The 26759-nt window shown below is 39.8% G+C and overlaps 2 protein-coding genes across 4 annotated transcripts in view; both read right to left on the bottom strand.

Moving 5' to 3' along the window:
- Positions 1–5505: 5505 nt before the first annotated feature.
- Positions 5506–26759, bottom strand: part of LOC307046224 (uncharacterized protein) — a 43429-nt gene continuing 22175 nt past the window's right edge. For both annotated transcript variants that reach the window (XR_013810096.1, XM_079692496.1), the window contains one exon: positions 5506–5703. Coding sequence is in view for 1 of the 2 variants with exons in the window: in XM_079692496.1 (XP_079548622.1) it covers positions 5537–5703 (167 nt within the window). In the remaining variant the exon portion in view is untranslated. The remainder of the gene's footprint in view (positions 5704–26759) is intronic.
- Positions 8989–17515, bottom strand: LOC307047204 (uncharacterized protein). 2 transcript variants are annotated; one of them, XM_079693993.1, is made up of 7 exons: positions 17191–17514; positions 15812–15901; positions 13225–13389; positions 11947–12933; positions 11083–11241; positions 10874–10969; positions 8989–10034 (listed from the first exon to the last, which is right to left on the bottom strand). In XM_079693993.1, exons 4-7 carry the CDS (start codon positions 12928–12930, stop codon positions 9732–9734), a joined length of 1542 nt encoding a protein of 513 aa, XP_079550119.1. In that variant the 5' UTR covers positions 12931–12933; positions 13225–13389; positions 15812–15901; positions 17191–17514; the 3' UTR covers positions 8989–9731. The 2 variants fall into 2 exon arrangements, with proteins under 2 accessions (XP_079550119.1, XP_079550120.1); XM_079693994.1 differs by lacking the exon at positions 13225–13389 and having other exon boundaries at positions 17191–17515.

A 26759-nucleotide genomic window follows, 5' to 3' on the forward strand; every position in this document is an offset into this window, starting at 1 on the left:
AAACAGCCAGAATGAAGGGCCTTATGCTGTCAGAACCAGAGTTGGCTGGGTCCTTAATGGTCCTCTTCATGGTGGAGGCTGCAGAAGTAAGAGTGGCTATTCTTCCGTATCAGCAAACCATATCTCTGTTGAACACCTGCAAGAAATGCTTGTACAACAATATAACCATGACTTCAATGAGAGGTCGTCAGAAGAGCAGTTGGAAATGTCCAGAGAAGACATTAAGTTCATGGATATTGTTAGTAGCACAGCAAAACTAATTGGAGGCCATTATTGCATTGACCTGCGATTCAGAAAAGAAAATGTAACTCTGCCAGATAATCGTTATGTTACAGAACAGCGCTTGGGTAGCCTGAAAAGAAAGTTTGATAGGAACAGTCTGTTTAAGGAAGAATATACTACGTTCCTAAGTGAAATGATAACACAGCAACATGCTGAACCAGTGCCTCTTGACCAGCTGACACAGAACAATGGGAACGTTTGGTACATCCCTCACCATGGGGTGTATCATCCTCAGAAGGGCAAGCTCAGAGTTGTGTTTGACTGTGCAGCCTCATACAAAGGAACATCACTCAACAGCCAGCTTTTGCAAGGCCCTGATCTTACTAACAGCCTCATTGGAGTTCTTGTCCGATTTAGGCAGGAGCCTATTGCAATTGTGGCCGACATCCAATCCATGTTTCATCAGGTTCATGTCTCAGATAAGCACACCAACTTTCTCCGCTTCCTTTGGTGGCCAAATGGTGACACCGCACAGGCACCACAGGAATACCGCATGAAGGTGCATTTATTTGGAGCTGCATCATCGCCAGGCTGTGCCAACTATGCCTTGAGGAGGACTGCAGAGGACAACGCAGAACACTTCCCTCCAGAGGTTGTGAGTACAGTGAAAACCAACTTTTATGTCGATGACTGCCTCCGTTCAGTGGCCTCAGAAGAGGAAGCTAGGAAAATGATTCATGATTTAACTGCACTCTTGCACAAAGGAGGATTCACTCTGTCAAAGTGGGCCAGTAACAGTCGTGCAGTGCTACGCTCTGTCAGCGAAGACCAAAGAGCAAAGGACATGATGGACCTGGATTTGGATACAGATCAACTTCCTGTTGAGCGTACATTAGGACTACAGTGGCACGTTGAAACGGACCAATTTGGATTTAAGGCCTCTCTACAAGAGCGACCGCAGACGAGAAGAGGAATTCTTTCAGTGGTCAGCTCCCTCTACGACCCATTAGGCTTCCTTGCTCCATTCAGCATGATGGCTAAGATGTTACTGCAAGAATTGTGCAGAAAAAATCTTGGATGGGATGAAGCTATTCCCCATGTTCTCTCCAAGCAATGGGCTGGCTGGTTGGAAGATCTCCACAAGGTGGCGGAGTTCAAGATTGATCGCTGTGTCAAGCCTAAAGACTTTAGCAACCCTGTCACTGTTCGGCTTCATCACTTCTCTGATGCCAGTGAGGTCGGGTATGGAACTGTATCGTATTTAAGACTGGAAAAGGACAATAAAGTGCATGTTGCTTTTACTCTGGGGAAGGCCAGAGTTGCTCCACTGAAGCAAATGACAATTCCTCGTTTGGAGCTCACAGCTGCAGTGCTCGCTGTTAGAGTAGACCGCATGCTACGAAAGGAATTGCAGATTAAGCTGGAGAAATCTGTTTTTTGGACCGACAGCACAACAGTCCTGAAATACATATGCAATGAAAACCGGCGATTCCATACTTTTGTGGCCAATCGAATTGCAGTCATCAGAGAGGCAATTGATGTTGACCAGTGGAGGTATGTAGGGACTAATGAGAACCCTGCAGATGAGGCGTCAAGAGGAATGAGGGCAGAGGACCTCCTGAATGGAAGGAGATGGATGATGGGACCTGATTTCCTCTACAAGTCCGAGGATGAATGGCCTAAATTGGACGTAGATGTTCAGATGATCCCTGGTGCTGACCCTGAGATGAAAAGGGACTTGACTGTGAATGCTGTTGTTAAAGACACAGACAATGCTATGAGCCACCTGATTCATCACTTTTCATCTTGGAAGAGACTGCAAGTAGCTGTTGCTTGGCTTCTTAAGTTCAAGGAGACTCTTGTGTTATTGGGACATAAGAGAAAGGAGCTTTGTGCTTCTGCTGAACTCAGTCAACAACAGGTTAAAAGCCAAATGAAGAGCTTTAAGTCTACACTTAAAGGACAGAGTCTGATACCTCAAGATGTGACCAGAGCAGAGCTGACAATCATCCAGTATGTGCAACATCAACGGTTCAAGGAGGAAATCACCTCGCTGCATAGTGGTGTGAAAACCATATCCAAAGACAGTCCCCTGTACAGATTGGACCCAGTGATGGAAGGTGAGATCCTCAGAGTTGGCGGTCGGCTTAGCAAGTCCTCGCTGCCAGTTGAATCTAAACGTCCTGCTATTCTGTCCAAAGACCTGCATGTATCCACATTGATTCTGCGCCACATTCATCAGCAGCTAGGTCATGCTGGAAGAAACTACATATTGTCCAGATTAATGCGGAAGTATTGGATTATAAATGCAAACTCTGCTGCCAGAAAAGTCATATCAGATTGTGTAGTTTGCCGACGCCAAAGAGGAAGACTCCTTGAAAAAAAATGTCTGACTTACCTGTCGAGAGAGTGTTGCCTGATGAAGCTCCCTTCACTCATGTTGGCGTTGATTATTTTGGGCCCATTGAAGTTAAAAGAGGCAGGGGTCTTCTCAAAAGATATGGAGTGCTCTTCACATGTATGACCAGCCGCGCTGTACACTTGGAAGTAGCACACACGCTGGATACGGACTCCTGTATAAATTCAGTGAGAAGATTCATCTGCAGACGAGGCCCAGTCTCCACTCTCAGGTCTGACAATGGAACCAACTTTATTGGAGCTAGCCGTGAGCTCAAGGAGAATATGATTGCTCTGAATCATGACAAAATCCAAGGAGCCCTTCTTCAGGACGGCATAGAATGGAGATTCAACACCCCATCAGCTTCACATCAAGGTGGTGTTTGGGAGCGCCTGATTTGCTCAGTGAAGAATGTGCTTAACTCAGTCCTTAAACAGCAAACCTTGGACGATGAAGGACTCCAAACAATGTTTTGTGAAGTTGAGGCAATATTGAATGATAGACCTATCACAAAGGCCTCAGGTGATGCGAATGACTTGGAAGCCCTTACTCCGAATCATGTTCTGTTGTTGAAAAACAAACCAGTTATGCCACCAGGACTGTTTGACAGAAATGATTTGTATGTTAGGAGAAGATGGAAGCAGATACAGTACATGGCGCAACTCTTCTGGAAGAGGTGGGTTTCTGAGTACCTGCCATTGATGCAACAGAGACAAAAATGGATAGCACTAAGAAGAAACCTCATACCTGGAGATGTTGTTCTTGTGGCAGACGCTACAGCCCCAAGAGGATCTTGGATGATGGGGAGAGTTTTAGAAGTCAGAGCAGATGTGAATGGCCATGTGCGCTCTGTGCGTCTCCAAACAAAGACCAGTATCCTGGAGAGGCCTGTGACGAAGCTGTGCCTGCTGCTGGAGGCAACACTGTGACCGCATGGACTCTCTATCTTTCTCTTTGCCTCTCTCTCTGTCTCTTTCCATCAATAACACCTTTCCTTCATAGGTTTGCCAGAGAAGACATCAGTGCCTGAGAATGCATGTTTAGTGTGTAGCTCCATGTTTTTTAAGTCTAGTAATTGTGATAAATGCCCAATTAGGGGCCGGAGTGTTAGAGCTACACAGTCTTTTGCATATAGTAATTGTAGTTTGTCATTTAATTTGTTTATTATGATTTTGCTCACATTAGAGGTATATATTTGTGGTAATATTCTGTTAAGTTAATAATAATTTGTTTAGTTAATTTCTTTGCTTTGTATGTTAGTCTTTATTTGGGTTAATTTATTTAGTGTGATTTTTGGTTTAGACACCTGGGGGTAGTGGTGAGCAGAGGTAAGGGTGTATATAGGCAGGAAGTGGCAGACCACCTGTTTTTGCACCTGGGTAATGGGCACATGGTTTTTTACCAGCACGAGAGAGGATTGTTTGTACAAGGAGAAAGAATTGTTTGTGACCGAGAAAACAATAAAACCAGCCTCAACGACAGAACCCATGCCTGGAAATTGGTTGACTTTCTACACTGCGTACATTACCTGCCCAGGGTGCCAGAAGTGATCCGTTTGAAGGTTTTCACTTATTTTGAGTTTAAGTTTAGGACAAACGGCCACTACACATATTTTAATACGTAAAAGTGGTAGCTACAATTACTTAAATACTTGAAACACTTTGGTCGTATTGTGAGCGTGAGCCTAAACACATGGCTAGTTAGCGAACGTTAGCTTACCGAGTAGCGTTGTCGTCTAGTCCTGTTGTAGTCTCTGCAGCGTTGTAGGACTTCCAAAACTCTCTTGTCAGCTTCTTCTGCATCTCGTCTTGCTATACGCAGCCTACTTTGAAACATCACTTTCCTGCTTGCTGTGATCACTTTCCTCTTGCTGTGATAACAAGCCACACACCAAGAAACAAGTAAACGATCGCTTCCACATCCTCCATTGTTGTGTGTGTTTTGTGAGTTGTGTCGCATTGAAGATGACGCCACTGCAGTTTTACCCAGCGTCGCTCTGCCCAAAAAGCCAGCCAAAAAGCCGATCGCCCCGCCTACACTGCGTTGCTACCCCAGGTCCTAAAATGTAATGGAAATGCGCCACGGCCTTGGACGGCCAGCGAGGCGGCCTGAGGCCTGAGCAAGGACGCTTAGGGATGCTTAAACGGGGCTACCCCGCTGCAGTGGAAATGTGCCATAAGTCAGCTTCCCAGCTAGACATTTTTGGTTCTAAAAACATTTTGAGAATGTTATTCATTGTTCTAGGGATCTTTTCAGCGGGAAGTTTTCTTTTGGTTCCCAGAACGTTCTTCTGAAAGGTAGGATAACGTTCTCTAAAAACATTCTTAAAATGTTTGGCGATAATATTGTTAGAACATTATGCCCTCCTATTCTTAAAACTTTTTCAGCGAGAAGTTTTTGTTTGGTTCCCAGAATGTTCTTCTGAAAGGTATAATATTGTTCTCTAAAAACATTCTTAAAATGTTTGGTGATAACCTTCTTAAAATATTTGTTGATAACATTGTTAGAACATATGCCCTACTATTCTTAAAACGTTTTCAGCAGAAGCTTTTATTTTGGTTCCCAGAATGTTCTTCTGAAAGGTAGGATAACGGTCTCTAAAAACACTCTTAAAATGTTTTTGATAACATTGTTAGAACATTATGCCCTACAGTTCTTAAAATGTTTTCAGCTGCAAGTTAGATTTGTTTATGTTGCCAGAATGTTATTATTTTAGAGAACGATAACATGCTTTATGTTTAAAACATTATGCAAATGTTCTGTGGTAACAATTTACTAAAATATGTTTACATTATTAGAACATAAAAGACATAATATTCCTGTAATTGTTCAACTCAAAATTCCTGGGTAAGTGGACTGACCACTGTGGCCACTAGGATGATTTTGATAGTTTACTTAACTATTGGAATTGGACTATTAACACATGTAAAAGGATGAATCGGAATCAGCTGGTGAAAGTAACATTTGTTTATTAGAAAAGGGGAGCTGGGAGTGGAGGTTGGTTATGGCAGCAGTGGGAAACAGTTGCTCCAGGGTGGAGAGGCCTGGCTGGTCTTGGGAGTGTGGAAGACCTTGGGTTCCTCCTGGGAGAGACATTAAAATGAGTGTGAGGTAAAAGCAGGCAAAGTTGTCAAAGAATATAATGGTAAAAAGCTAGAGCGGCACGCAACAAAAAGTTCACGGCAACAATCCGGCAGGGAATGAGTGCAGGCTGCAGGCTTTCATACAGGGTTCTTACACCTTTTCCAAAGTCAAATTCAAGCACTTTTCAAGCATTTTCAAGGTGCATTTTCAAGCTTTTCAAGCAGCGTACAGCTGTTGTAAATTACATATTTATATGCACATACTTATACTCAAATGATTATTTCCCTACCTCACATTAAATCAGATGTTCTTTATGCTATAAACAACCAAATGTGTGTTTCGTAATAGCATTCTACATAAGGATGAAAAATTAAAGATAAGAAAACAAAGTTTAATATTGTAAAATGAGTGACCCATATCATATATAGTAGACTGGGCATCCCATATAACCTGGCTGAGCCAATATAAAACAATCAGCCAACTAACTTTTCAATAAATTCTTTATTAACATTTTTAACATTTTTGAGGTCCTTTTAGGGTGGCAGTAAACATACGGCTCTCCAAGGTTAGGACAAAACCATTGAAACACAAAGCTGATATAAAAAAAAGCGTGTGCAGAGATCCTCTTTCTGTGTAAGAGTTTGAGGTTTCCAGGGAATTTTTTTCAGAATCTGAAACTTTTATTGCCAAAATCTCACGATAAATACATGTTTGAAGCTTGTAAAGGGAAGATGACAGCTCTCCCTCGCACTAATGCATTTACGTAGCGATGCTACCCCCTCCCTCCCGCTGACATTATGAATGTATGGCGTAAAGTAATCATAGATAACACGGCAGGGTCCGTTACAGTTTGTTTTCATCTGATTTCAAATAAACAAAGTCTTGGCTTTCAGAATATTAAATATTAAATTAAATATGATAAATACAACTTTGAAGCTTGTAACGGCATAATTACAAGCGGAGAACGGAGTAACTTTACGTCAAAGCAGGCATAACAACAGCCGGTGTTTCTCGTGAGTGTTTTCCCCGGGAAACTAACACAATACACACAAACGCAAAAATACACAAACACACACACACACAGGGTATATGCAGGAATCCTGAGGTCAAATTTAATACCTTTTAAGACCTTTTTTAAGACCCTTTCCATACATTTTAAGACCTCATCGCAACTTTGAGTTCTAACCGGTTACATTGGCTACACACTTTACCTCACATTTACTATATTGATTGTAAGATAGCACAACTAAACAGAGTGCAGACAGACTACTGAAGCCTCCTCTCCACATGAACTTCAACCTCTCTGTGAAGGTCAGGTTTAAAGCAGTATGCTGCTTTGTTGCTTCTGTACTCTGTGCTCTTTCATTCCAGTAAAACTCCTCAGAAACCATTAAAAACCAGTATTTGACCAATAAACAAAACAATTGACAAAACTTTGAACTATGAAATATGTTAAACTTTTGTGAGCTTCAGCGGGGTAATGCCATATAGGAGCTCCCTCTCAAATACCCAGGGGTTAAATTGGGCTGGGGCTGTCCGGGGCTAAGCCCTGGCACATAGGACGATGCTCTGATGTCATCACCCTCACACATTTGTCATATGTTTACAAAAGACAATAGCAGATCTCTGTGACCGGATATAGTTTGGCTTAGACCCCGGCCCCACGAGGACGCATACGGTAAAACGCATACGCAAACGCCAAAAAGTCTTCCGTTCACACGCATTCGATTCATTAATGTGTCCGTTCACACTAGACCGCTGGAAATGCTGGAAACGCTGTAGTACATATGTCAGGCCTGTAAGTAGCGCTGCTGCCGCCACAAAACACACCAAAAGCAGCGAAGAAGACCCCGGAGCATGGTTGCCATGGTTGCCCTTCTGTTTATTCTCCGCGGTGGACGGCGTGTTCTCCTGCTGTATATCTCTCAGGTAGTCCACCAGCAGATGAAAAACACCCACCTCTCGGCCTCTTCCAAGGGACGAGGGAACCGTGCGGCAGTTTCCGTTAAAAAAAATGTTCCGCCGGTCAACATGTCTGTTAAAGTTTAAATCTTCCGTACAAAATTAGAAAAGTGCCGATCTGAGGTCTTCTTTGTTATTTATTGAGCTTTGAAACAAATTGTTAACGACTCTGTTCTCTGTATAATAATATTTAATAAACGGTGCCTGCCTCTCTTTTCCTCCCCCTCTTCTGACAGCCCAGCAGCAGCAGGAGACGTGGGGAGAGGGAGGCGGGCTATTTCATCGTTATCAGAAAATGATCATATAGGGCTTACACACGGAGCCGTTGGACCCCCAGAGCGTTGCGTATGCCGGTCTACCCACCTTGGGACCCCCCCCCACAGATCGGAGCAAGGCAACTAAACTTAAAATAAGAAGCAGCATTTTTACGGCGCGCTATGCATGGGGCCGCCTTGAGGGGGTTTCCCGACATGTCGTTTCAGTAAATTAAAGTCGTTGCTGTGGGACTTCTTAATACCTTGGAAAATGTCGTTGAATACTTTTTAATAGCCTTAATTTTCGCTAAATTGATTTATCAACTTTTAATACTTTTTAAGACCCCGCAGACACCCTCACAGACTCGCGAGCTTCCCCCAGACGAGTAATACAAACGAAAATATGTTTCCTCCGTTAGAAAGCTAGGAATATCCTCTTTCCAACAGTGTATAACTCAAAATGTGTCTTCGGGTCAATGTGACTGATTTCGATGGAGCAAGTTTAGGCACGAAAAATACTACCAGTAGAAATACATTGCTTTTATGTGCTTCATCCTCTGAAAACCACAGGATGGCGACTGTCGCACATACTGACATACACTGTAAAAAAGAAAAAGTTGAGAAAACTTAAAATATCAAGGCAACATGATGCAAGAGATTTTTGAGTTTTCTCAACTTTTGCCAGCTGTTGTTGACTTAACTAAGGTTTTTAAGTTTTGCCAAGAGTTCTGCCAACTTGGATCTTTTTGTTCACTTTATGAGGATAATACTGTGAGACTAATTAAGAATTTCTTGCTTGAATGCGATGTATTTCTACCTTCACCAAACACAGATTTTTGTGTTGAATTAATAAACAATTTTTCCCATCAATGTCATGTATTTCTACTTTCTTTAAATATAAATATTCTTGTTGTATAAATACACAATTATTCCTCCAATGGCATTCATTCCTTGATTCACCTAACACAAATATTCTTGTTGAATAAATAATACAATTTATTTTGGCTATAATTTTACATTCAAAACTGCTCAATATATGGATAATTAATAATACACACTACAACTGAATGTTGTCAAGATTTTTTTTATTCAGTTTACCAGTGAACAACAGTAAAACCATCATTAATGCATGTGTAAAAAAACAATATACATACTGTTCTATTAGTCTAATATTAACATTTGGAGTGAATCTTCCTCCATGCTGAGAATTTGAAATTGACACTGAACTGAAATGTAAATATTTACATGTGAACAGCCATTCTAGCCATTTGGTTACTTTTTTTTTTGCATATACACATCCAAGCTTAAAGATTACTTAAACTGTAATGTATTTAACAGTTGAAACACTATATGCACCCCTTGGCAACTGCCAAATGATTATATATTCCAGAGGTCAAAGAGATTAACTTGTTTGTTGCAGATTATGAAACGTGCATACTGTTCTATAGTCTAGTAACATTTGGGGTGAATCTTCCTCAATGCTGAGTATTTTAAATCAATGCTAGTCTTACTGAACACGTACTGTATATAATGATTACCCTCCACCCCCCCTCATGGTTGGCGGCTTCTGAATTTACACATTAACACTGAATTACTTTGTGCCATTTGTTGACTTTACATGTGAACAGCCATTTTTCTTGTTTTTTGCATATACACATTCAAGCTTTACTTAACAATAATGAATTTAACAGTTGAAACACTAGACACCCTTTGGCAACTGCTGAATTATTATATAATCCAGAGGTGAAGCATATGAACTTTGTTTTGTTTTACATGAGTGTAACAACAATGCACTTAAACTTCAATAACAGTCACAGTACAAGCTTCGCTTTCAGTGACCTTGTGCGCTGTGAGCATCGAGAGCCACCGAGCGAAAAAAAGATGGTCTGAATTGCCTCAAAGGAGTACCTCATCTGTTTTGGAAAATCAATGTTGAGGGCATACAGGAGGCCGAAGAGGTATGCCATGGCAGTAGAGAGGTTTGGAATATTATGAAGCACAATGTCCCCTTCCAACACAACCGCCTGGTCTCGCACAGTGTTGTCGGCTTCATCATGTAGCACAGAGAGGATGGCAACAGATGCACCTTGCACTGGTGCCAAAATGTCGGTGTCCTGAGGAAGGAGAACAGGTACATTATTAAGAGCTTAGAAAAAGTAAGACAGTAGAAAGAGTCATTTTATGAAAAAAAAAATATGTGTGAATTCTGAAAAGGTTAATGCTAAAGCTGAAAAGTATAACTTGTAAGCAGAGATGATTGGCTTCATAACGGCTAAAAGAAGTTGAAATGTTAAAAAAAAGGCAGAAGAACATGGGCAGCTATAAACTGAAATCTGACAGCCAATGAAAACTGCTAAAGCCAAGAATAGATTTAGTAGTTTAAGGAGGGTGATTTACATGAAGTAAACAAGTTGGTGTAAAGGAAGTAGTGAAGCTGTGCAAAGAGCCCATTGTAACAATGGTTCTGCTTTTAAAACAAACAAAAATGACAGCCAAAAAAAGCCTTACTCTTAGAGGATCATCTTTCAAATTTTGTCTCTCAGCTTTCAAATTAATGATTTGTTTAAGAAAGATTAAAAAAAATAAAAAAACATTCAGACTAAATACATTTATACTGATGAAATTAATTATTTAGTACCACGCTATACTAATTTGCCATTTAACTTGTGGAGGTATTAACCAGAAAAAATAAATCTCTTTCTTTAATCAATGTAACCCACCAACCTTGTGCTGAAACACCACCCAAAATGACCAACTGTTCCCCTCAGCAGAAAAAAAGGGATCTGAAGTGGAAAAGTCCAACCCTCACCCCAAAATCATCTGGACTGATAAACTGCCCTGGGGAGGTGTACTTACATTTTGGATTAACTACTCCTTAAAAACATCTTGTGAGAATAAGTAATTAGCTGCATGACCTGAATTATTTGTCTTTCCTGCAGTTACTTTTACTTACCAAGCACTTCAGGAAAAACGTGGTTGCATCTTCGCGGAGGTAGATAGGCAGGCCTCTCAGTGCTGCTGTTTTCCGGTGGGACACAATGTCGGATGTCTAAAAGTGGAAAACATAAGTAGTTCAATTAGTATAGTACTGTAATGTTGTCATTCCTAATAAGTATATTCATGCTCTTCTAAAACTGCCAGGCAAAAGAGCAGTTCACTGACCTGATCATCAAGTTGATCAAGGAGGTCCTCCATCTCCTGACCAAAAGCTCCTTTCTTAGACCTGTAGATTTTCAGCAGGCCAGGCCCAAACTTGTCAAGGGATGCATTGAAAGTCCCCAGGAGGTCTTTGCTCGTGATACGATGAAATTCCTTAGATATCTTAACAAGAAAACCAAAAAAATATTATCAATTTTCAAACCATAATGTCAGAATTTCTTACAGGAAGTTCCTGGGTAACTTGTTATGAGTCTGCACCATGTTAAATATCTGACCATTTTTCTGTGACCTGTGAAAAAGTGGATTACATACTAAAATGCACCACAGGAAATAAAGAACCTCATTTTTAACCATGGATTTTGAGGATTAAAAATTAAATAAAAAGGGTGACTATGCCACATCCATAAATTGCAGAAAGTGAATTACTCCTTGGAAGACATAAAAAAAAAACACACATTCTTACCTGATTAAACATTTTACTTTTGTCTTCTTGTTATTATTGCAATTTATTTCTACTGTTTAGACAAGCAAGTAAAAAAGGATGTTACCATGACAGTTTCAACTGAGACGTCGTCGTCTTCATCAGAGGTGTCATCCAACGTTCTGCTGATGTGTCATTCATCAGCTGGCCTCTGGTCTCTGAAGGAGGGAATCCCAGGTATGTCATACCTGGGATTCCTTCCTCCAGAGACCACCCAGGATGGAAGGTGCGTGGCCAACTCGGCAGACCAGCTGGTAAATGACACGTCAGCAGCACGTTGGATGACGCTTCTGAGGAAGAATGAAGTCTCAGTAGAAAATGTCAACATAACATCTTCTTTTACTCGCTTGTCTGAACAGTAGAAATAAAAAAGAATAGATCCTTACCTCTTCACAAGAAAACAGAGCAGGCCACCTTTCCTGGATCTCAGATACCATCGGCTGACACTCTACCACCTCCCTTCGCCTGAGGGAAAACGTCAGCTCCATCTTCTGTTCTATCAATGTTGTGTTCCTGTTCTTCTTCTTCATTTCATCGACCAGAGATATTCTTTCCTCTTCAAGGGTAGAATCATCATGGTGTTGTGGGTAATCTGGCACATGATTGACCTCTCCACGTTTGGGCTTTTTCAGGGTAAATGGACTGTCATCTTCCCCTCCACCTTTTCTTTTCTTGTTTACATTTACCTCATTGCATCCTGCCTGGCGAAGCTTTGACCTGTAGTTTCCAAGTTTGTACTTGATACTTGTTCTCCATCCCTCGTAGCCTGTGACGCCAAATGGCTCTTTCAGACATGGATACTTCTGAATGAGCGCAGCGGCAACTGACTCAAGCTCATCTTTCTCAGGGTAGCTTTTGATTTCAAAAATTGCTTGTGCAATTTTATCCAATATCTCCATCTTCATGTCTCTTGTCACTTCAACGCCCTTCTTTGTCTTTTCATGTGTGTCATTGGCCTTAGACAATTTCAGCTCCACATCATATGCAAACTTGGGGATTGGGAATGGAGATGGCCACTCTGCGACTTGCCTTAATGTGGTCTGGATAGAATCGGTCCAACTAGGCCTGAAATCCTCAGAGTGAACACTGATTGTGTCCTGAGAGGAGACTGAACTAGTGGATTGGTTAAGTGGAGACAAATCACAGTTCCACATGACATGCAAGACTGCACGCACAGCTGGTAATTCTGACATCTCTGTTAAGTTGCAGAGTGCATTTCCAAACTCCGGATCCTCAAACTGTAGTGAGAAATCTTCTTGAAGATTGAGTCTCTCTTTAAGCATATTAATCAGGCCCTCCACAGATGTTGGGACTTCTGGAAGCTGGATTCGCCGGGCATCTCTGGAGGAAAGAACGACCCGAAGTAACATAGTCTGAAAAGAGGGGAGAGAGAAAAGTGGGAGAAAATGATTAGTCAAACCTAATTAGAAGACAGATTACACCAATGTTGTAGAAAGCTGAAAATTTGAATTTACACAAATTGGGCCCTTCTGGTCCCAAACAGCAAATACAGTTTTTTTTTATGTTGAGATAATCCCAGTGTCCTCATATGAGGACATCATTTTTTGCAAAAACTACTTCCTGTACAAAGACAAACTTTAGGTATTGTACTTATTAGGTCCTACTTATCCCAGATAGCAAGGAGAAATAAAAAAAATGCACACCAGAAAAAACGCTCGGTCTCAGGAGGTTAATGGAGAAGGAATGTCCTCGGAGTCACCATAAGCTTCCCACCAACTGTGTACGCTGCTAGAGGATGGTAATCCGTCAGCACATCTGGATCCAGGACAAGAAGGTCTGCACAGGTGTTTTCAACAAGTTCATAGGACCTGTAATGTTCCATGTACCAAGAAGAAAGTTTTTTACAAATGAATGCCACCTCCTCTGCATTGACAAGAATGTTTGCAATCTTATGGAACTCAGGGAGGCCACTGCACTGCCCAGAAGACAAAATCATGCCTGCCGCATACTGTGTCCCATCCAGGTGAACCGTTTTAGACAGGGACACACTGTCTAGATGTGGGTACTTCTTCTGTATTTCATACTTGAGAGATGGATCCAATTCTGAAACCCTGACCACCTTCACATTTTCAACATACAGTTTTGGCTTGAAAAGGATCCCACTGTCCAGGTGGTAGGCTATCATTTGCTGATGTTTCGTGGACAGAGTGAGCAGCACATTTTTCCAGTTGCGAGTGTCATGGACAACCTTTTTAAAGTAGCTATGCTTAGCCTCATATCGCATTGTCCATAATTCAATCAAAGGCCCATAGCAGCGAATAAGTTGCGGGTAGTGGTCGATAAAATGATGTTTCGGCCTCAGTCTGAACTCTGGAAAGGTACTGGTGAGCAACTTGCGATGATCGAGTAGTTTATAAGATAAATAACACAGTGCTTCTTCAGAAAGCCTACTTGACACAACAATGTCAAGAATTTCCTTGAGGTCCATTAAAATCACCCAAGCTGGCTCCTGTTCTGGTATCTTGCGTCCAATCACAAAAGGAAGTAAACGAAGCAGTGTCCAGTTTTCATGCCCGTTTCCCCCCACTGTCCCCTTTTCAAAGCTTGCTTTTGGAATTTTGTGGGGCTTGTTTACTTTGTCTTCATACTTGTAGGGAAATGATGTTATGCAGTCATTTAACTCATCAAATGTAATAAAGCGTTTTGAAATCAGATTTTTCAAACATAAGGATAATTCCACAGGGATGACCCCTTCCAAAAGATCATGCAACAGATCTGGAGGAAATCCAGTTATTGGGTGAAAAAACAAGAGATGTTTGCCCAGTACACATTCACTTTTGACCCCCTTAACACTTTTGAGGTTGCCCCCCTGCTTAAGCTCTTCCAGAAACAAGTTATGCTGATCAACACTTCTCAATTGAAAATCATTAACCTCAGTGGTTGCAATTTGGCCCCGACTAATCAAACAAAACCGACAGAAATGTTCAACATTAAAACTTTCAGAAAAGCCAGCAAGACCATGTGCACCGAGGTTGTCAGCACATACACAATACACAGTGCTTTTAACAAACTGGCCCACAACTTCAACAAAAATTCCCTCTTGTTCTAGGCACTTTATATCTTTAAGCAATGGCTCAAGAAACTTTTCATAACCATATTTTTTTATGTCTACACTTTTACCCAAGACAGCCAACTGAATTGAAGTGAGACTCGATCTGAACCTGGCTGGTAAATTTAGAACCACCCAATATACTGCCGTAATCTTATGAACTTTTCTAGAGGTCCCCAATGGATTACACACTTCAAATTCATCAATGTATAATCCCAAACTGATACAAGTGTTTTGTTCTCCCAGTAGCTTATTCTCCTTGTAATACTTGCCGTCTTGAAAAGACTTAAAGTGCCCAGATAAAGCTTCTTGATTAAATACAATTTTGTCAAAAAAATCTGTACACCCAAGTAAAGTCTCAAGTACCTTAGTGACAGATATATATACAAAAGAGTTTTTATGGGCTGCGTTGTACAGATATTCTGTGGGTTCGATAACAGGAAAGTGCCCTTTGAAGTATATATTCCTTCTGTGATCTGTAGATAGGGAACCTTTCTCTGATATTGTTAAAAGGAGTGGATTAGTTTGAGCTATAGCACTTGAAATTTCTTGCAAAACACAATCATTTACTTCAATTTTATGTTTAGAAAGGATCTCTTTGACACTGTTGAAAGTTTGAGTGTTAGAGAAAGACAGCAGGTTATGCAAATGTTCTACAATCTTTTGTGTTGCACTTCGAGAAACGTGCAACACAGTTTGCATAGACAAAAAGAGAGAGGCTAATTTGTGCTCAAGTGTCTCACTATCTACATCCTCCACAGTATCTACAACCTCATTTAGTCCCACAACATCATGAGCTGATGTCCCTGCTTCACTATCAGCTTGTTCACCATCAATTATCTCATCTTCAGTAACAGTTCTTTGTATTGTTCGGAAATCCTTAAGTGTCCAGTTTTTATGGTTTCGACTTTTGTGAGAACTGAAGGTTGGGCGAGTGTTTGTTTTAAAGGTACACCTTAGAAAGGGACATTGTACAGTTTCTCTGTTCTTTAAATGATGTCCGAGATGGTTCCAAAACGTTTTTTCACTGCAAATCTCTTTAAAATCACACAACTCGCAGTGAAATGTTACACACTCCTGGATTTTCACTGACGCGTGTGATCTCGAGAGGTGTGATCTCAATGATCCAAGTGTTTTAAATACACAAACACAGTTGGTGTGTGTGCAAGGCCAGTGTGCACCTTGACCGTGGCGAAGGCGAAGATGTTTCAAGAGGGTCACTTGACTGGAGCTGGAGAATTTACAAAGCCGGCACTGCATGGAATCCACCACTGAAACACAAGAGACACAAATAGCATGAATAGCATTTTCACAACAGCCTCTACACGTAATTTAAGATAGAATACTGATATGAAAAACTTAAAAGTTAGTCTGATAATAATTATTGTAATAACACCAAGCTGTACTGGTCTGAAAGCCAACTGCAACAGCCGTTATATAAAAAAATAAATAAAACAACCATACATAACACAGAAGGAATCCCTTGTTGCAGGAGCTAAATAGCCTACATCAACAAGCCAAAAATAGAGACAAGAAAAAAGTCTATTGGGAATTGTCTTTCATTCATGAATATAATCTGTAAATTAATTTTAAAATGTAAATTTGATTTTAAATTATAACTAGGCCTATGACAAGCAACAAAAATGCAAACATGAATTCAAACATTTGTTTTTAAAAACACCAACCATAACCATGTTATAACTTCATAAAATAAAACAACATTTAAAATAATGCATTCTGATCGGTACATTGTAAAACATTATTGATGTAAATGTGGTGATTTCTGTACAGCGCTGCTCCTCTCCTCCTTCACACAGCTTTAACTTACTCTTGATTCAAACTAATGCAGCTGCCCAATTGTTAGATTACACCAGTGAGACCAACAGCCTATCTCCTAAAAAAGAATCGAGCAACCCGGCGACAAACCTCTAAAAACCTGCGGATGAGTTAATTAACGACCGTTACCACCCCGGCAGAACTACGTAGTTCGGCCGGCCAACGGAGCTCTCCAGGCGGCTTGCTGCCTCTGCGAGGTCCCCCACCTCGGGGGGGCCTTGCCACAACGTGGAGGTTCTCAACTTCGGAGCAAACTTCTAAACAGCCGTCATTTAGACAAACTAACCGCACAATGGGGATCTAAACCCTTACTTTCTCGCATGAAAAATTATTAAAACTTTAAAAAGTGACGAAATAACAGCGCTACAGCAGAAAATAAAACAACAAGTAATGGCGGCGCCGCGGAGAGGTCGCGATAAACGAACACCATCGTTTGCCGCCTTGTTTAACTTACCCAGTGTTGCACCGGATAAAAAATGCACAACGTTGGCTTTTCATAATGAATATAGTTTCCGAATTACTTACACCACTGAAATGACAGCCCACATGCCTGCATAGCTACATAGCTGCATAGCTGCATAGCTACCCCATGTGAAAGCGTCTGCATGACGACGAGGCGCATGCGAAAAAGTTACCAACAACAACAGACAATGACCCTACAGTAAAAACAAAGTCAACCATGCACTAATTCAGCGTGATGGAAGTAAAAACACGCTTATCTTACCTGCTGGAGCGAAAGTTTGGCCAGCTCCCACCACGCGGTTTCTGCTCCACAAAATGTCGGACGGGCACACCTTCAGCAAAGCGCGGTTCAAACTGGTCCAGGCTTGTGTGCGCATGCGCAAAAGAGCAAATGACGGAGTTGGCCCAACTCAACTCAAAAATCTGCTTATAGATTTACAATTTCTTGTTGAGCTGACTTAAAAATAGTAGTTAAGTCAACAATGGGAAAAATTTGCTGGGCAGACAAGAGTTTATAGATTACTTATTGCAAAGCCATATTTCTGAGTCAGTTTAATTTCAAAATTGTAATGAGATCAACAATTGCTAGTTATCGTTTTTACAGTGTAGGTACGCTCCTTTTTATTATTGTCACCTGTATAAGCAATTATCCCACATCGAGTTCGCTAACGTTACTAGCTTAAACAAACGTAACATGCAACGTTAGCCTAATCCAAAATGCTCTACTACGGCTTACCTTTCATATGGCTCGTCAGCGCAGACTCTCCCATCGCGAATAATTGAAATTCTTTGTGGCAAACTGTGCAGAAGGCGAATCGTTGGGTTGATCCTCGTTTTAGCCACAGCTTGTATTTCTTTTCGGATAGCCAACGCTCGTTAAAACGGCAACCTCCTGGCATACTGTCCTTCTCTCATTAGAATGCCCAGGTCACACAAAATAAAACACTTGCAGGTCGCGCGCATAGCGCGGGAAGGCCGGAGCGGAGCTGTTTTATGTAGAAGCGAAGCAACTAAGCTCGCTCCTACTTCTTTATTTTCTTTTAATCTAAAAAGCGAACTATTCAGTCAGACAGCAATTTATTGTAAAAGTAAAGCATTTACAATTTCAAGCACTTTATCTCAAATCCAAGCACCATTCCCAAAATTCAAGCACTTTCAAGTCATGAAAACACCTCGTAAAAATTCAAGCATTTTCAAGGATTTCAAGCACCCGTACAAACCCTGTTTCATAGTGTGGCTGATGAGCAGGTTGCCGGTGTGGTTGATTGGAGATTGCTCCCAGCCGTGTCGAGCAGACGATCAGGCAGAGAGAGAGACACACGGTAGAAACAAACACATACAAACACTAACAGGGGTTTCGGGGACGGGCAGTGACAGTCGGTCTGTTCCTCTATGTCTGTCGGTCTCAAATCTAAAGGGTGCAATAACGATTTTTATCCAATATGCATAAACAGCGGACACTGTTTATATGCAGCCCTCACAAACCACACACGGCCAGATAGCTTATATAACAGTTAGAACCTACATACGAGACACAACCTTTATAGTCAGAAAAAAGTGTGATTATTTTCGGATATTTTACACATATGAATACTGTGGGCCTACATACCTTAGTGTGATTATAAGTGTATGTGAGTGAATATCGGCATGCATACATTCGTTTTTATACATCCTATTCATTGTCTCAATGCGCTCATACATCTTAAGAAAGTTATCACCAAAAATGTTAAGAATGTTTGTAGAGAACGTTATCCTACCTTTCAGAAGAACATTCTGGAAACCAAAATAAAAGGTCCCGCTGAAAACGTTTTAAGAACAGTAGGGCATAATGTTCTAACAATGTTATCAAAAACGTCTTAAGAAGGTTATCAAAAACATCTTAAGAAGGTTATCAGAAACATCTTAAGAAGGTTATCACCAAACATTTCCAGAATGTTTTTAAAGAACGTTATTCTAACTTTCAGAAGAACATTCTGGGAACCAAACTAAAACGTCCTGCTGAAAACATTCCTAGAACAACGAATGGTAACAAACATTTCTAGCTGGGAACTCACACATGCCACCGCAAACATGCAATATCTGCTTACAGCTTATCATGAATTACGTGCTTGTTTGTTTTTTTCAAAAGGAAAATATGTTGACATCAGAATTTTTTTTAAACATCTTTTTTAAACAAATGCAACAAGTTTGTTTTTTAAAGAGCTTTAGAAATAAATCTGATGTTGCCCATGACCATGTTAATATTTGCCATAACAGGAGTGTTTTATAAAAAAAGAATAACATCCTGAAAACATTTTCAGAATGTTTCTTGGAGAATGTTCTTCATTTGTTATCATGTAACATTGAGGGAACGTTTTATAACGAACATCTTTAATGTGTTACCCAACAACATCCAAAACACATCCTTAGAATGTTGCAGGCAAAACGTTCGACCTTTGTTAACATATCACATTAAAGGAACATTTTATAAAACACTTTCTGTCATCTCAGGCCTCAATAACATCCTGAAAACATTTTCAGAATGTTGCTTGGAGAATGTTCTTCATTTGTTATCATGTAATATTAAAGGAACATTTGATAAAAACCCTTTCTGTCATCTCAGGCCTCAATAACATCCTGAAAACATTTTCAGAATGTTGCTTGGAGAATGTTCTTCATTTGTTATCATGTAACATTAAAGGAACATTTTATAAAAACCCTTTCTGTCATCTCCGGCCTCAATAACATCCTGAAAACATTTTCAGAATGTTACTTGGAGAATGTTCTTCATTTGTTATCATGTAACATTCAAGGAACATTTTATAAAAACCCTTCTGTCATCTCAGGCCTCAATAACATCCTGAAAACATTTTCAGAATGTTGCTTTGAAAATGTTCTTCATTTGTTATCATGTAACATTGAGGGAACGTTTTGTAAAGAACATCTTTAATGTGTTACCCAACAACGTCCAAAACACATCCTTAGAATGTTGCAGAAAAAACGTTCCACCTTTGTTAACATATCACATTAAAGGAACGTGTTATACAAAAACTTTCTGTCACCTCAGGCATCAATAACATCCTCAAAACATCCTCTGAATGTTGCAGTTAAAACGTTATGTCTTAGTTAACCTTAAACCTTATTAACATTATTTGAAAAAATAAACATCCTAAAAAGGTTCTTTGAACATCAGATTAAAACTTTTCTTTAAAATCTTATTAGAACCAATAGGTAACGTTAACCAAAGTTGTGAGAACGTTCCCCGCTAGCTGGGTTGTCCCTTTAACCAAATACAGCACAGACACACAGGCAGAATAACAGTGAATACAAAGGATCTGCTGGAGGAGAACAGGATGACACCCAGCAGAGAGAGGGCGAGGCTGGAGAAGAATGAGAGAAAGCGTTTAGACGGCCAAAGTGTTGAGCCGCTAAAGGAAAGGCTTGAAGGACATTGAGATGAGAGCCACTGTGTATTTAGCTGCAGGACTAAAACTGCAGAATGGGGATGAGAGGGGAGCACGAGACGGATTAAAAGCCTATTGACCGGCCTGTGTAATTGCCTCTTACATTATATGAAGCCATGTTTAATTCAGGCCTTCTGTGAACAGGCAGAGGAGGGGGGGGGGGGGGGCTGAAGCAGGAGGAAGAGGAGGCCAATATCTGAAGATTCTCCTGGTCACTCAGATTGTAGATCTAACCCCAAGAAATCTGCAGCGCCCTTAGCAACTAATCTATGTTCATTAAACGATAAACTTGAAATGGTACTCAAAAGACCTCAGAGTACAAAAAGTTATTTACTAATTAGTGTATTTTTAGCCTAACCTAAATCTAAAATCCTCTATTTATTTTTAATATAAATTCTGTTTTTATAATTGATTTCTTTCATAGTTGTTGTTTTTTGATCGGCATTTTATAAATATTTTTAAGGGTCTTACACACAGTGAATGAATATAAAATATTACTCATAGCATTTTTAAAGAAATATGACTTGGCTTTTTCATTTGCAAACTACGGTGGCCGACACAGGCAAACGCGCTACAACGGCCCAAAACTATGAAGATAGATATGGTGCAAAATGCGAAAGCGTGTAAAACCTGATGTGAGCACTTGCAGAAAAAAGATCTGAGCTTGTGTGCATTTACATTTACATTTACACTTGTATAAAATATCCACGTAACTGTGAACCAAATGTACACTTGAATAAAATATCCACGTAACTGTGAACCAAATTTGAAGTCACAGAAGAAAAAAAAAAGTTTTGTAGCTTATAGAAAAAAAATGAACATAGTGATGAAAATGTTCACTTGCAGAAAAATACATATTTTTTAAATATATTTTCCATTACAACTGCAACTTGGTTATTACAACCTCTCAAATCAGTCATTACAACTTGACGAATCTGCTCTGTGGCAGTATAAATTGACGAATCTGCGGTCTTGAGTTTTGCTACACTTCTTGTGATAAATGTGTCGCAAAAGTAATTTTCACCTGTAGATCAGCTGTAGATGTGGGGGGAGGGAGGGGGGTTGGAGCGAAGGGGCGGAGCTATCAGAACGACGAGGCTTGACTGCGGGGCTAACGGTTGTGTCGCTACCAGTCCGCTGACATGGCGCGTCAATCAACGGTAAGTTTTGCCCATTACCCATTTGCCCCGTTTTATATCGTGCAGTTTAGCGGCAAAATAACGTCAGTTAGCCAGCTAACGCTAGCTTTGTTGAGTTTATGCTAGCTAAACAAGTAGTGGTTGTAGTCTACAGCAGTAATTAATATATTGTAGTCTACTGCTTTGGCACTAACGGTTGATAACCGTTTATGAAAATAAAACCAATTGAACTGTACTGAAATAATGACACGTTTTATAATTGTCTTGGGCTCCTGCTGTGTTTTTAAAGCCTTTGTAAATTATCCATGCTATTTTCTATTTAGAACGAAGACTTCAGAATCTTAAAATCCCTTGACGTTTGTATGCAATTGTGCTAAATTCAACTCTGGAATCAAGCAAATATTAATATGTTTGCATGACATTAGTTATTTATATTTTGCCATCACTTAATTATACGTTTAATACATTTAAGTCAAGCTAAGGTACATGTGATGGTAGCTAGTTAGTGCTCTTACCTGTGAGGCCTCCTCCAAACAGCATAATAACCAGACTGTATCATTAAAACTAAGTACCAGTTCTAGATCCTTGACTTTAGACAAACAATTCAAGAGACAACATGTATTTAAAGACCAATCTTTATTTGAAGGTGCCTCTTAACCTGATATATTAGTTATACAGTAATAGTATTGACAATCTAAAAAAACTGAGCAACTCAACTGTCAACTTTATATTTCTTATTGTCTAAAGCATTTATTATTTGCTTATTATTTTTTCCCCTCATATTCAGTGCTGACGGATTGAGACAGCGTGGTATCCATAGAGCTGCAGAGACTTCAGGGAGAAACCTCTGTGTGATGGACGTCCTATCTGTTGGTTTGGAGAGGACTGAGGGTCTTTCATCACCAAGGAGGTCCAGGCCTGATGGAGGAGCCCATGCTGGGCAAAGCTGATACCAACAGCACAGGCCTAGTCTGTCACTTTATTTGACTAAATGTGTTTACTTATACATTTAATAGGCTTTACACCTTCTGTCCATATGTGCTTTTTATTTAAAACATTCTTGATTAACTTTTGGTTCACATTTCAATAAATTGTATTTGTATTTGCACTCCTTTCGTCCATTATTCTTAATGAAAATAGATTACACATTCACATCTGACTGAAGATTGGCCCCATTTATTTGTGACGTTGCAAACTCTGCGGTACAAGGCACAAGTGTTGTGAAGCTCATAAAGTGAGGCAAATAGAAATAATCAGGTGATGGAGTGTAGATGTGGAAATAGATGCATCCCATCAGCTGACTATGTTTTTCGCCACACTTTATAAGCCTGACTATAACCACCCCTTCTCTGAGGTGCAGGCAGCGTCACAAACAGATGATGGTCCTGATAGACTACAAAAATATTCGGTGTGCAGATCTTTGTTTTCACAATAAAAGTAGTTTCTTAGTGAATGTCCTGTACTAGTCTTAAAATCTCATAAAATCAGCTTTTAATTTTCCTCTTGGATGTTCTGCTTGACCCTCAGAGAAAGAGGGGATGTCTTTCAGGCATGTCCTTTCCTAACAAAAATGACAGGAAACATAAAACATATTATTGCAGAACAAGTGTGTTATTTATGAAAGCGGTGTGTTTGTGGAACATGGAATGCTCTTAACGTCCCGATAGCAATGAATATATTAAATGCTTTGACAATAAATACATATAAAAATTAATCTCTGGAAGCCGTCGCGCTGTAAAAAGCACGACCAATCATTTTAGCCGGCCCGGCTAAAATAACTGGATGGCCTACCTGCCTGTCAGCCTTCCATCTGTGCACAAACTGATCTCGTGGCCTCATTGATGATGCGCGTTCGTGTGTGTTGGAGGAGGGACTCTGTAAGAAAGTCTGAAGGAAGAGGCAGATTTTTTCCGGTTGTGTATTTTCAAATTCTAGCGCACTCGAGCTGGTTTCTCCATTCTTACCTTTAACTCAGTGGTGTAGTCTACTTTTTTGTAGTGGGTATACTGTAATAATTGTATTCATCCTGTCTCGAAGCAACACCTCATGAAAACCATCACACTTAGTAATGCATAGACTAGTCTTGAGACTGGTTATGTGTTATCAACATGTCAATGTATTATAAGCATTTTTATGTGACTTTTAACTGCCAGAGACATTAACAATAAAAAAATAAAAGAATGAACAATGATGGAAAAAGCCCACTTATCTTCTAGGGTTGAACAATTAATCGACATTTTTATCAAAATCTCAATATGGCCTACTGCAAACACTGTCTCTGACACAGCTCTCACCAAATTTCCAACTAAATCCTGTCCACCCTTCTCCGTGAGCTCCTGGGCTATTTTGTGTGCTCTGGACGTCTCATGTCGTCTAATCTTGTTTCTCAAAGAGGCCAGAGATGTTGATCTGCTTGAATCTGAGGACTGGATCTTAAAGTGCACCCACTCCTCAGACATAGACACTCGTTGTTCTGTGAGGACACCTGTTGATTTTGTAGCGCTGCAAAGAGCACAACCTGGAAATAAACAAAACCATGACTAATTAGCATAATACAAGTTTTTACCAATAATATCTGCAGAAAAGAGCCAAGATTTACTCAAAAGTATTTAATAAACTGCTTACAATATTTACATCATGGCTAACAAATGCATGAAAAGCAGATAAAAGGAGAAAAATCTTCCACTTTTTCAATAGCTAATTATTTGACAACTACTGATAACTAACATATAGTAATATAATGGTGCAAATGTTTTAAATGCACTTTTAACATGACCATGAATTAACTCTCATTTGCATAGTCATTGACTTTATGAATTTCTGTTGTTTAGATCAGCTTTCCTTTGCATGTGTGCTGACATTTACCTAACTTTCTGTCCCTCCACTCTAACCAAGGATGCCTGTTCTTACATTCCAGCTACTGTTACGTTAATGATAACCATGCTAATTCCATTTACCGGGTAAATTTGCGGTAGCGCCGGGCTCGTTCTCTGTCACCTTTAGGACAGCCGCCTGACCTGGCTCTTCTTCTGTAGTGGTAATAGGGGAAAACTTCGGAAAACATAAAAATATTTTCGTCTGTTTTCGTTTGATGTTTGCTTCCTTTTTAGCGCTCCGTGAACTTGAATGATGAAAGGATCAAATTCTGATAACGTTAGAGAAACGTGGGGTTTGTCAGAGCCGAACAAAGTGTGTTGCTGTTGCTTAGCAACAGGCCAAAGGCGACGGAAGCCCCAGACGTCCAAAAGTATTAACACAGAAGGGGGCGAAAGCGTGAAAGCGAAGTCACAAAATGATGTTGTTACGTATCATCGCTCATTTTTAAGAGGGCATACGGAAATCACTGGCATTTTCTAGTGGGTATACGGCGTATACCTGCGTATCACGTAGACTACACCACTGCTTTAACTCTTTTTAGGGTGCAGCTATATGTTTTATATATTTCAAAGTGGGCCCATTTTTATAATATTTGTTTTCCCTTCAAATGTGCAGAGGACTCCCCAAGTGCTGTGTTTAATTTATTTTAAAGTAGGCCTGTCTATTATTTTTAATTCTCCTTATAGGAGTTCTTTGTTTCTTATTAGAGGTTAACAGTTTTATAGCATGTAATAAATATCCTAATAAATGCAAAAAAACTGTAGTTTTTGTCTGATATAACAATAAATACAACTTTATTAGCTATCAAGCTATGAAATGTGTTTTGCGGCTCCAGACAAAAAAATGTTTGGGAAAAAGGAGCAAAATGGCTCTTTTGGTCAAAAAGGTTGCAGACCCCTGGTTTAGGGGCTGTAGATATAATTCTTTTGTAATTGTAATCAGATTATGAATGAACAGTATGAAATTCATCAACATTGAAATATATTTTATTATCAAAATAATATTTAACTGTTACAAAACGTAGTGCAACTGTAGAAGCTTGCTCTGTTGTCTCACTGAAAGAATAACCTTTACCACTTTTTTACAGAAAATATTGAGAGATAAATAGTAGCAGTTCTCACTATGTGTTAAATATCTAAATGTAACTTTTTGCATGGAAAAACCCCTCAACTTGACTGATGTGTAGGTCATTTAGTATTGTTTAATGGAATGTATATCAGTGTATTAAAGTCAATACTTCATTTATGTAAACCAGTATCTTTCTTGATTCTTTGTACAGTATGAAAAAATAGTCTTTGTACCTGTGCTGAAGTTCACTGCTGTGAGGAGTCCAGTTCTGTCTCTCACTCTTTGGTCCAGCCTGTCTGCATCACCTGGACACCTTAAACAAACAGATATATATATGTAAAGTACCATGTGTACAAACAATTTAACTGATTATCTTCTGTTGAACATGTTGGATTGTGTATTGTCCGAGTCAGGGTCCTTTTTATTTTACTGTAACTATGGAAGTTGTGTTACCAATGCTTACTGTTTATTTGATACCCATTTGGTAATGCAATTAATAAAAACAACAAGGTTTGGGTTTGTTCTTCAGATATGACTGACGTAAACGAGTAAGGTCAATAATGAACTCCAGCTCAACCAACCATATTGTAATATCTAAGTAATCATCTTGAAATGTGACATTAATAATTGTAATATACACACATGTTATTGTGAGGTTGATTTCACATACACTACTTCGACGTTAGCTAAATAGAAAATAGCATGGATAATTTACAAAGGCTTTAAAAGCAGTGCCAAAACAGTAGGCTATAATATATTAATTACTGCTGTAGACTACAACCACTACTTGTTTAGGTAGCATAAACTCAACAAAGCTAGCGTTAGCTGGCTAACTGATGTTATTTTGCAGCTAAACTGCACAATATAAAACGGTGGTCTTCAAAGCGGATTTAATCCTCAATCACAATAATAATATTCAAAGTAATCAAAGTAATACTGGGCAAGTAATGGGCAAAACTTACCGTTGATTGACGCGCCATGTCAGCGGACTGGTAGCGACACAACCGTTAGCCCCGCAGTCAAGCCTCGTCGTTCTGATAGCTCCGCCCCTTCGCTCCAACCCCCTTCCCTCCCCCCACATCTACAGCTGATCTACAGGTGAAAATTACTATTGCGACACATTTATCGCAAGAAGTGTAGCAAAAGTCAAGACCGCAGATTCGTCGATTTATACTGCCACAGAGCAGATTCATCAAGTTGTAATGACTGATTTGAGAGGTTGTAATAACCAAGTTGCTGTTGTTATGGAAAATATATTTAAAAAACATGTATTTTTCTGCAAGTGAATATTTCATCACTAAGTT

The sequence above is a fragment of the Notothenia rossii genome (assembly GCF_949606895.1).
Source record: "Notothenia rossii genome assembly, chromosome: 7".
Lineage (NCBI taxonomy): Eukaryota > Metazoa > Chordata > Actinopteri > Perciformes > Nototheniidae > Notothenia > Notothenia rossii.

Coding starts and splice junctions, on each gene's coding strand:
- LOC307047204 (XM_079693994.1), bottom strand. CDS start 12,930: ATGTTACTTCGGGTCGTTCTTTCCTCCAGAGATGCCCGGCGAATCCAG. Junction 10,970..11,082: donor TTGATCAACTTGATGATCAG/GTCAGTGAACTG, acceptor TTCCACTTTTAG/ACATCCGACATTGTGTCCCA. Junction 10,035..10,873: donor CGTTTTTCCTGAAGTGCTTG/GTAAGTAAAAGT, acceptor CTCCTTCCTCAG/GACACCGACATTTTGGCACC.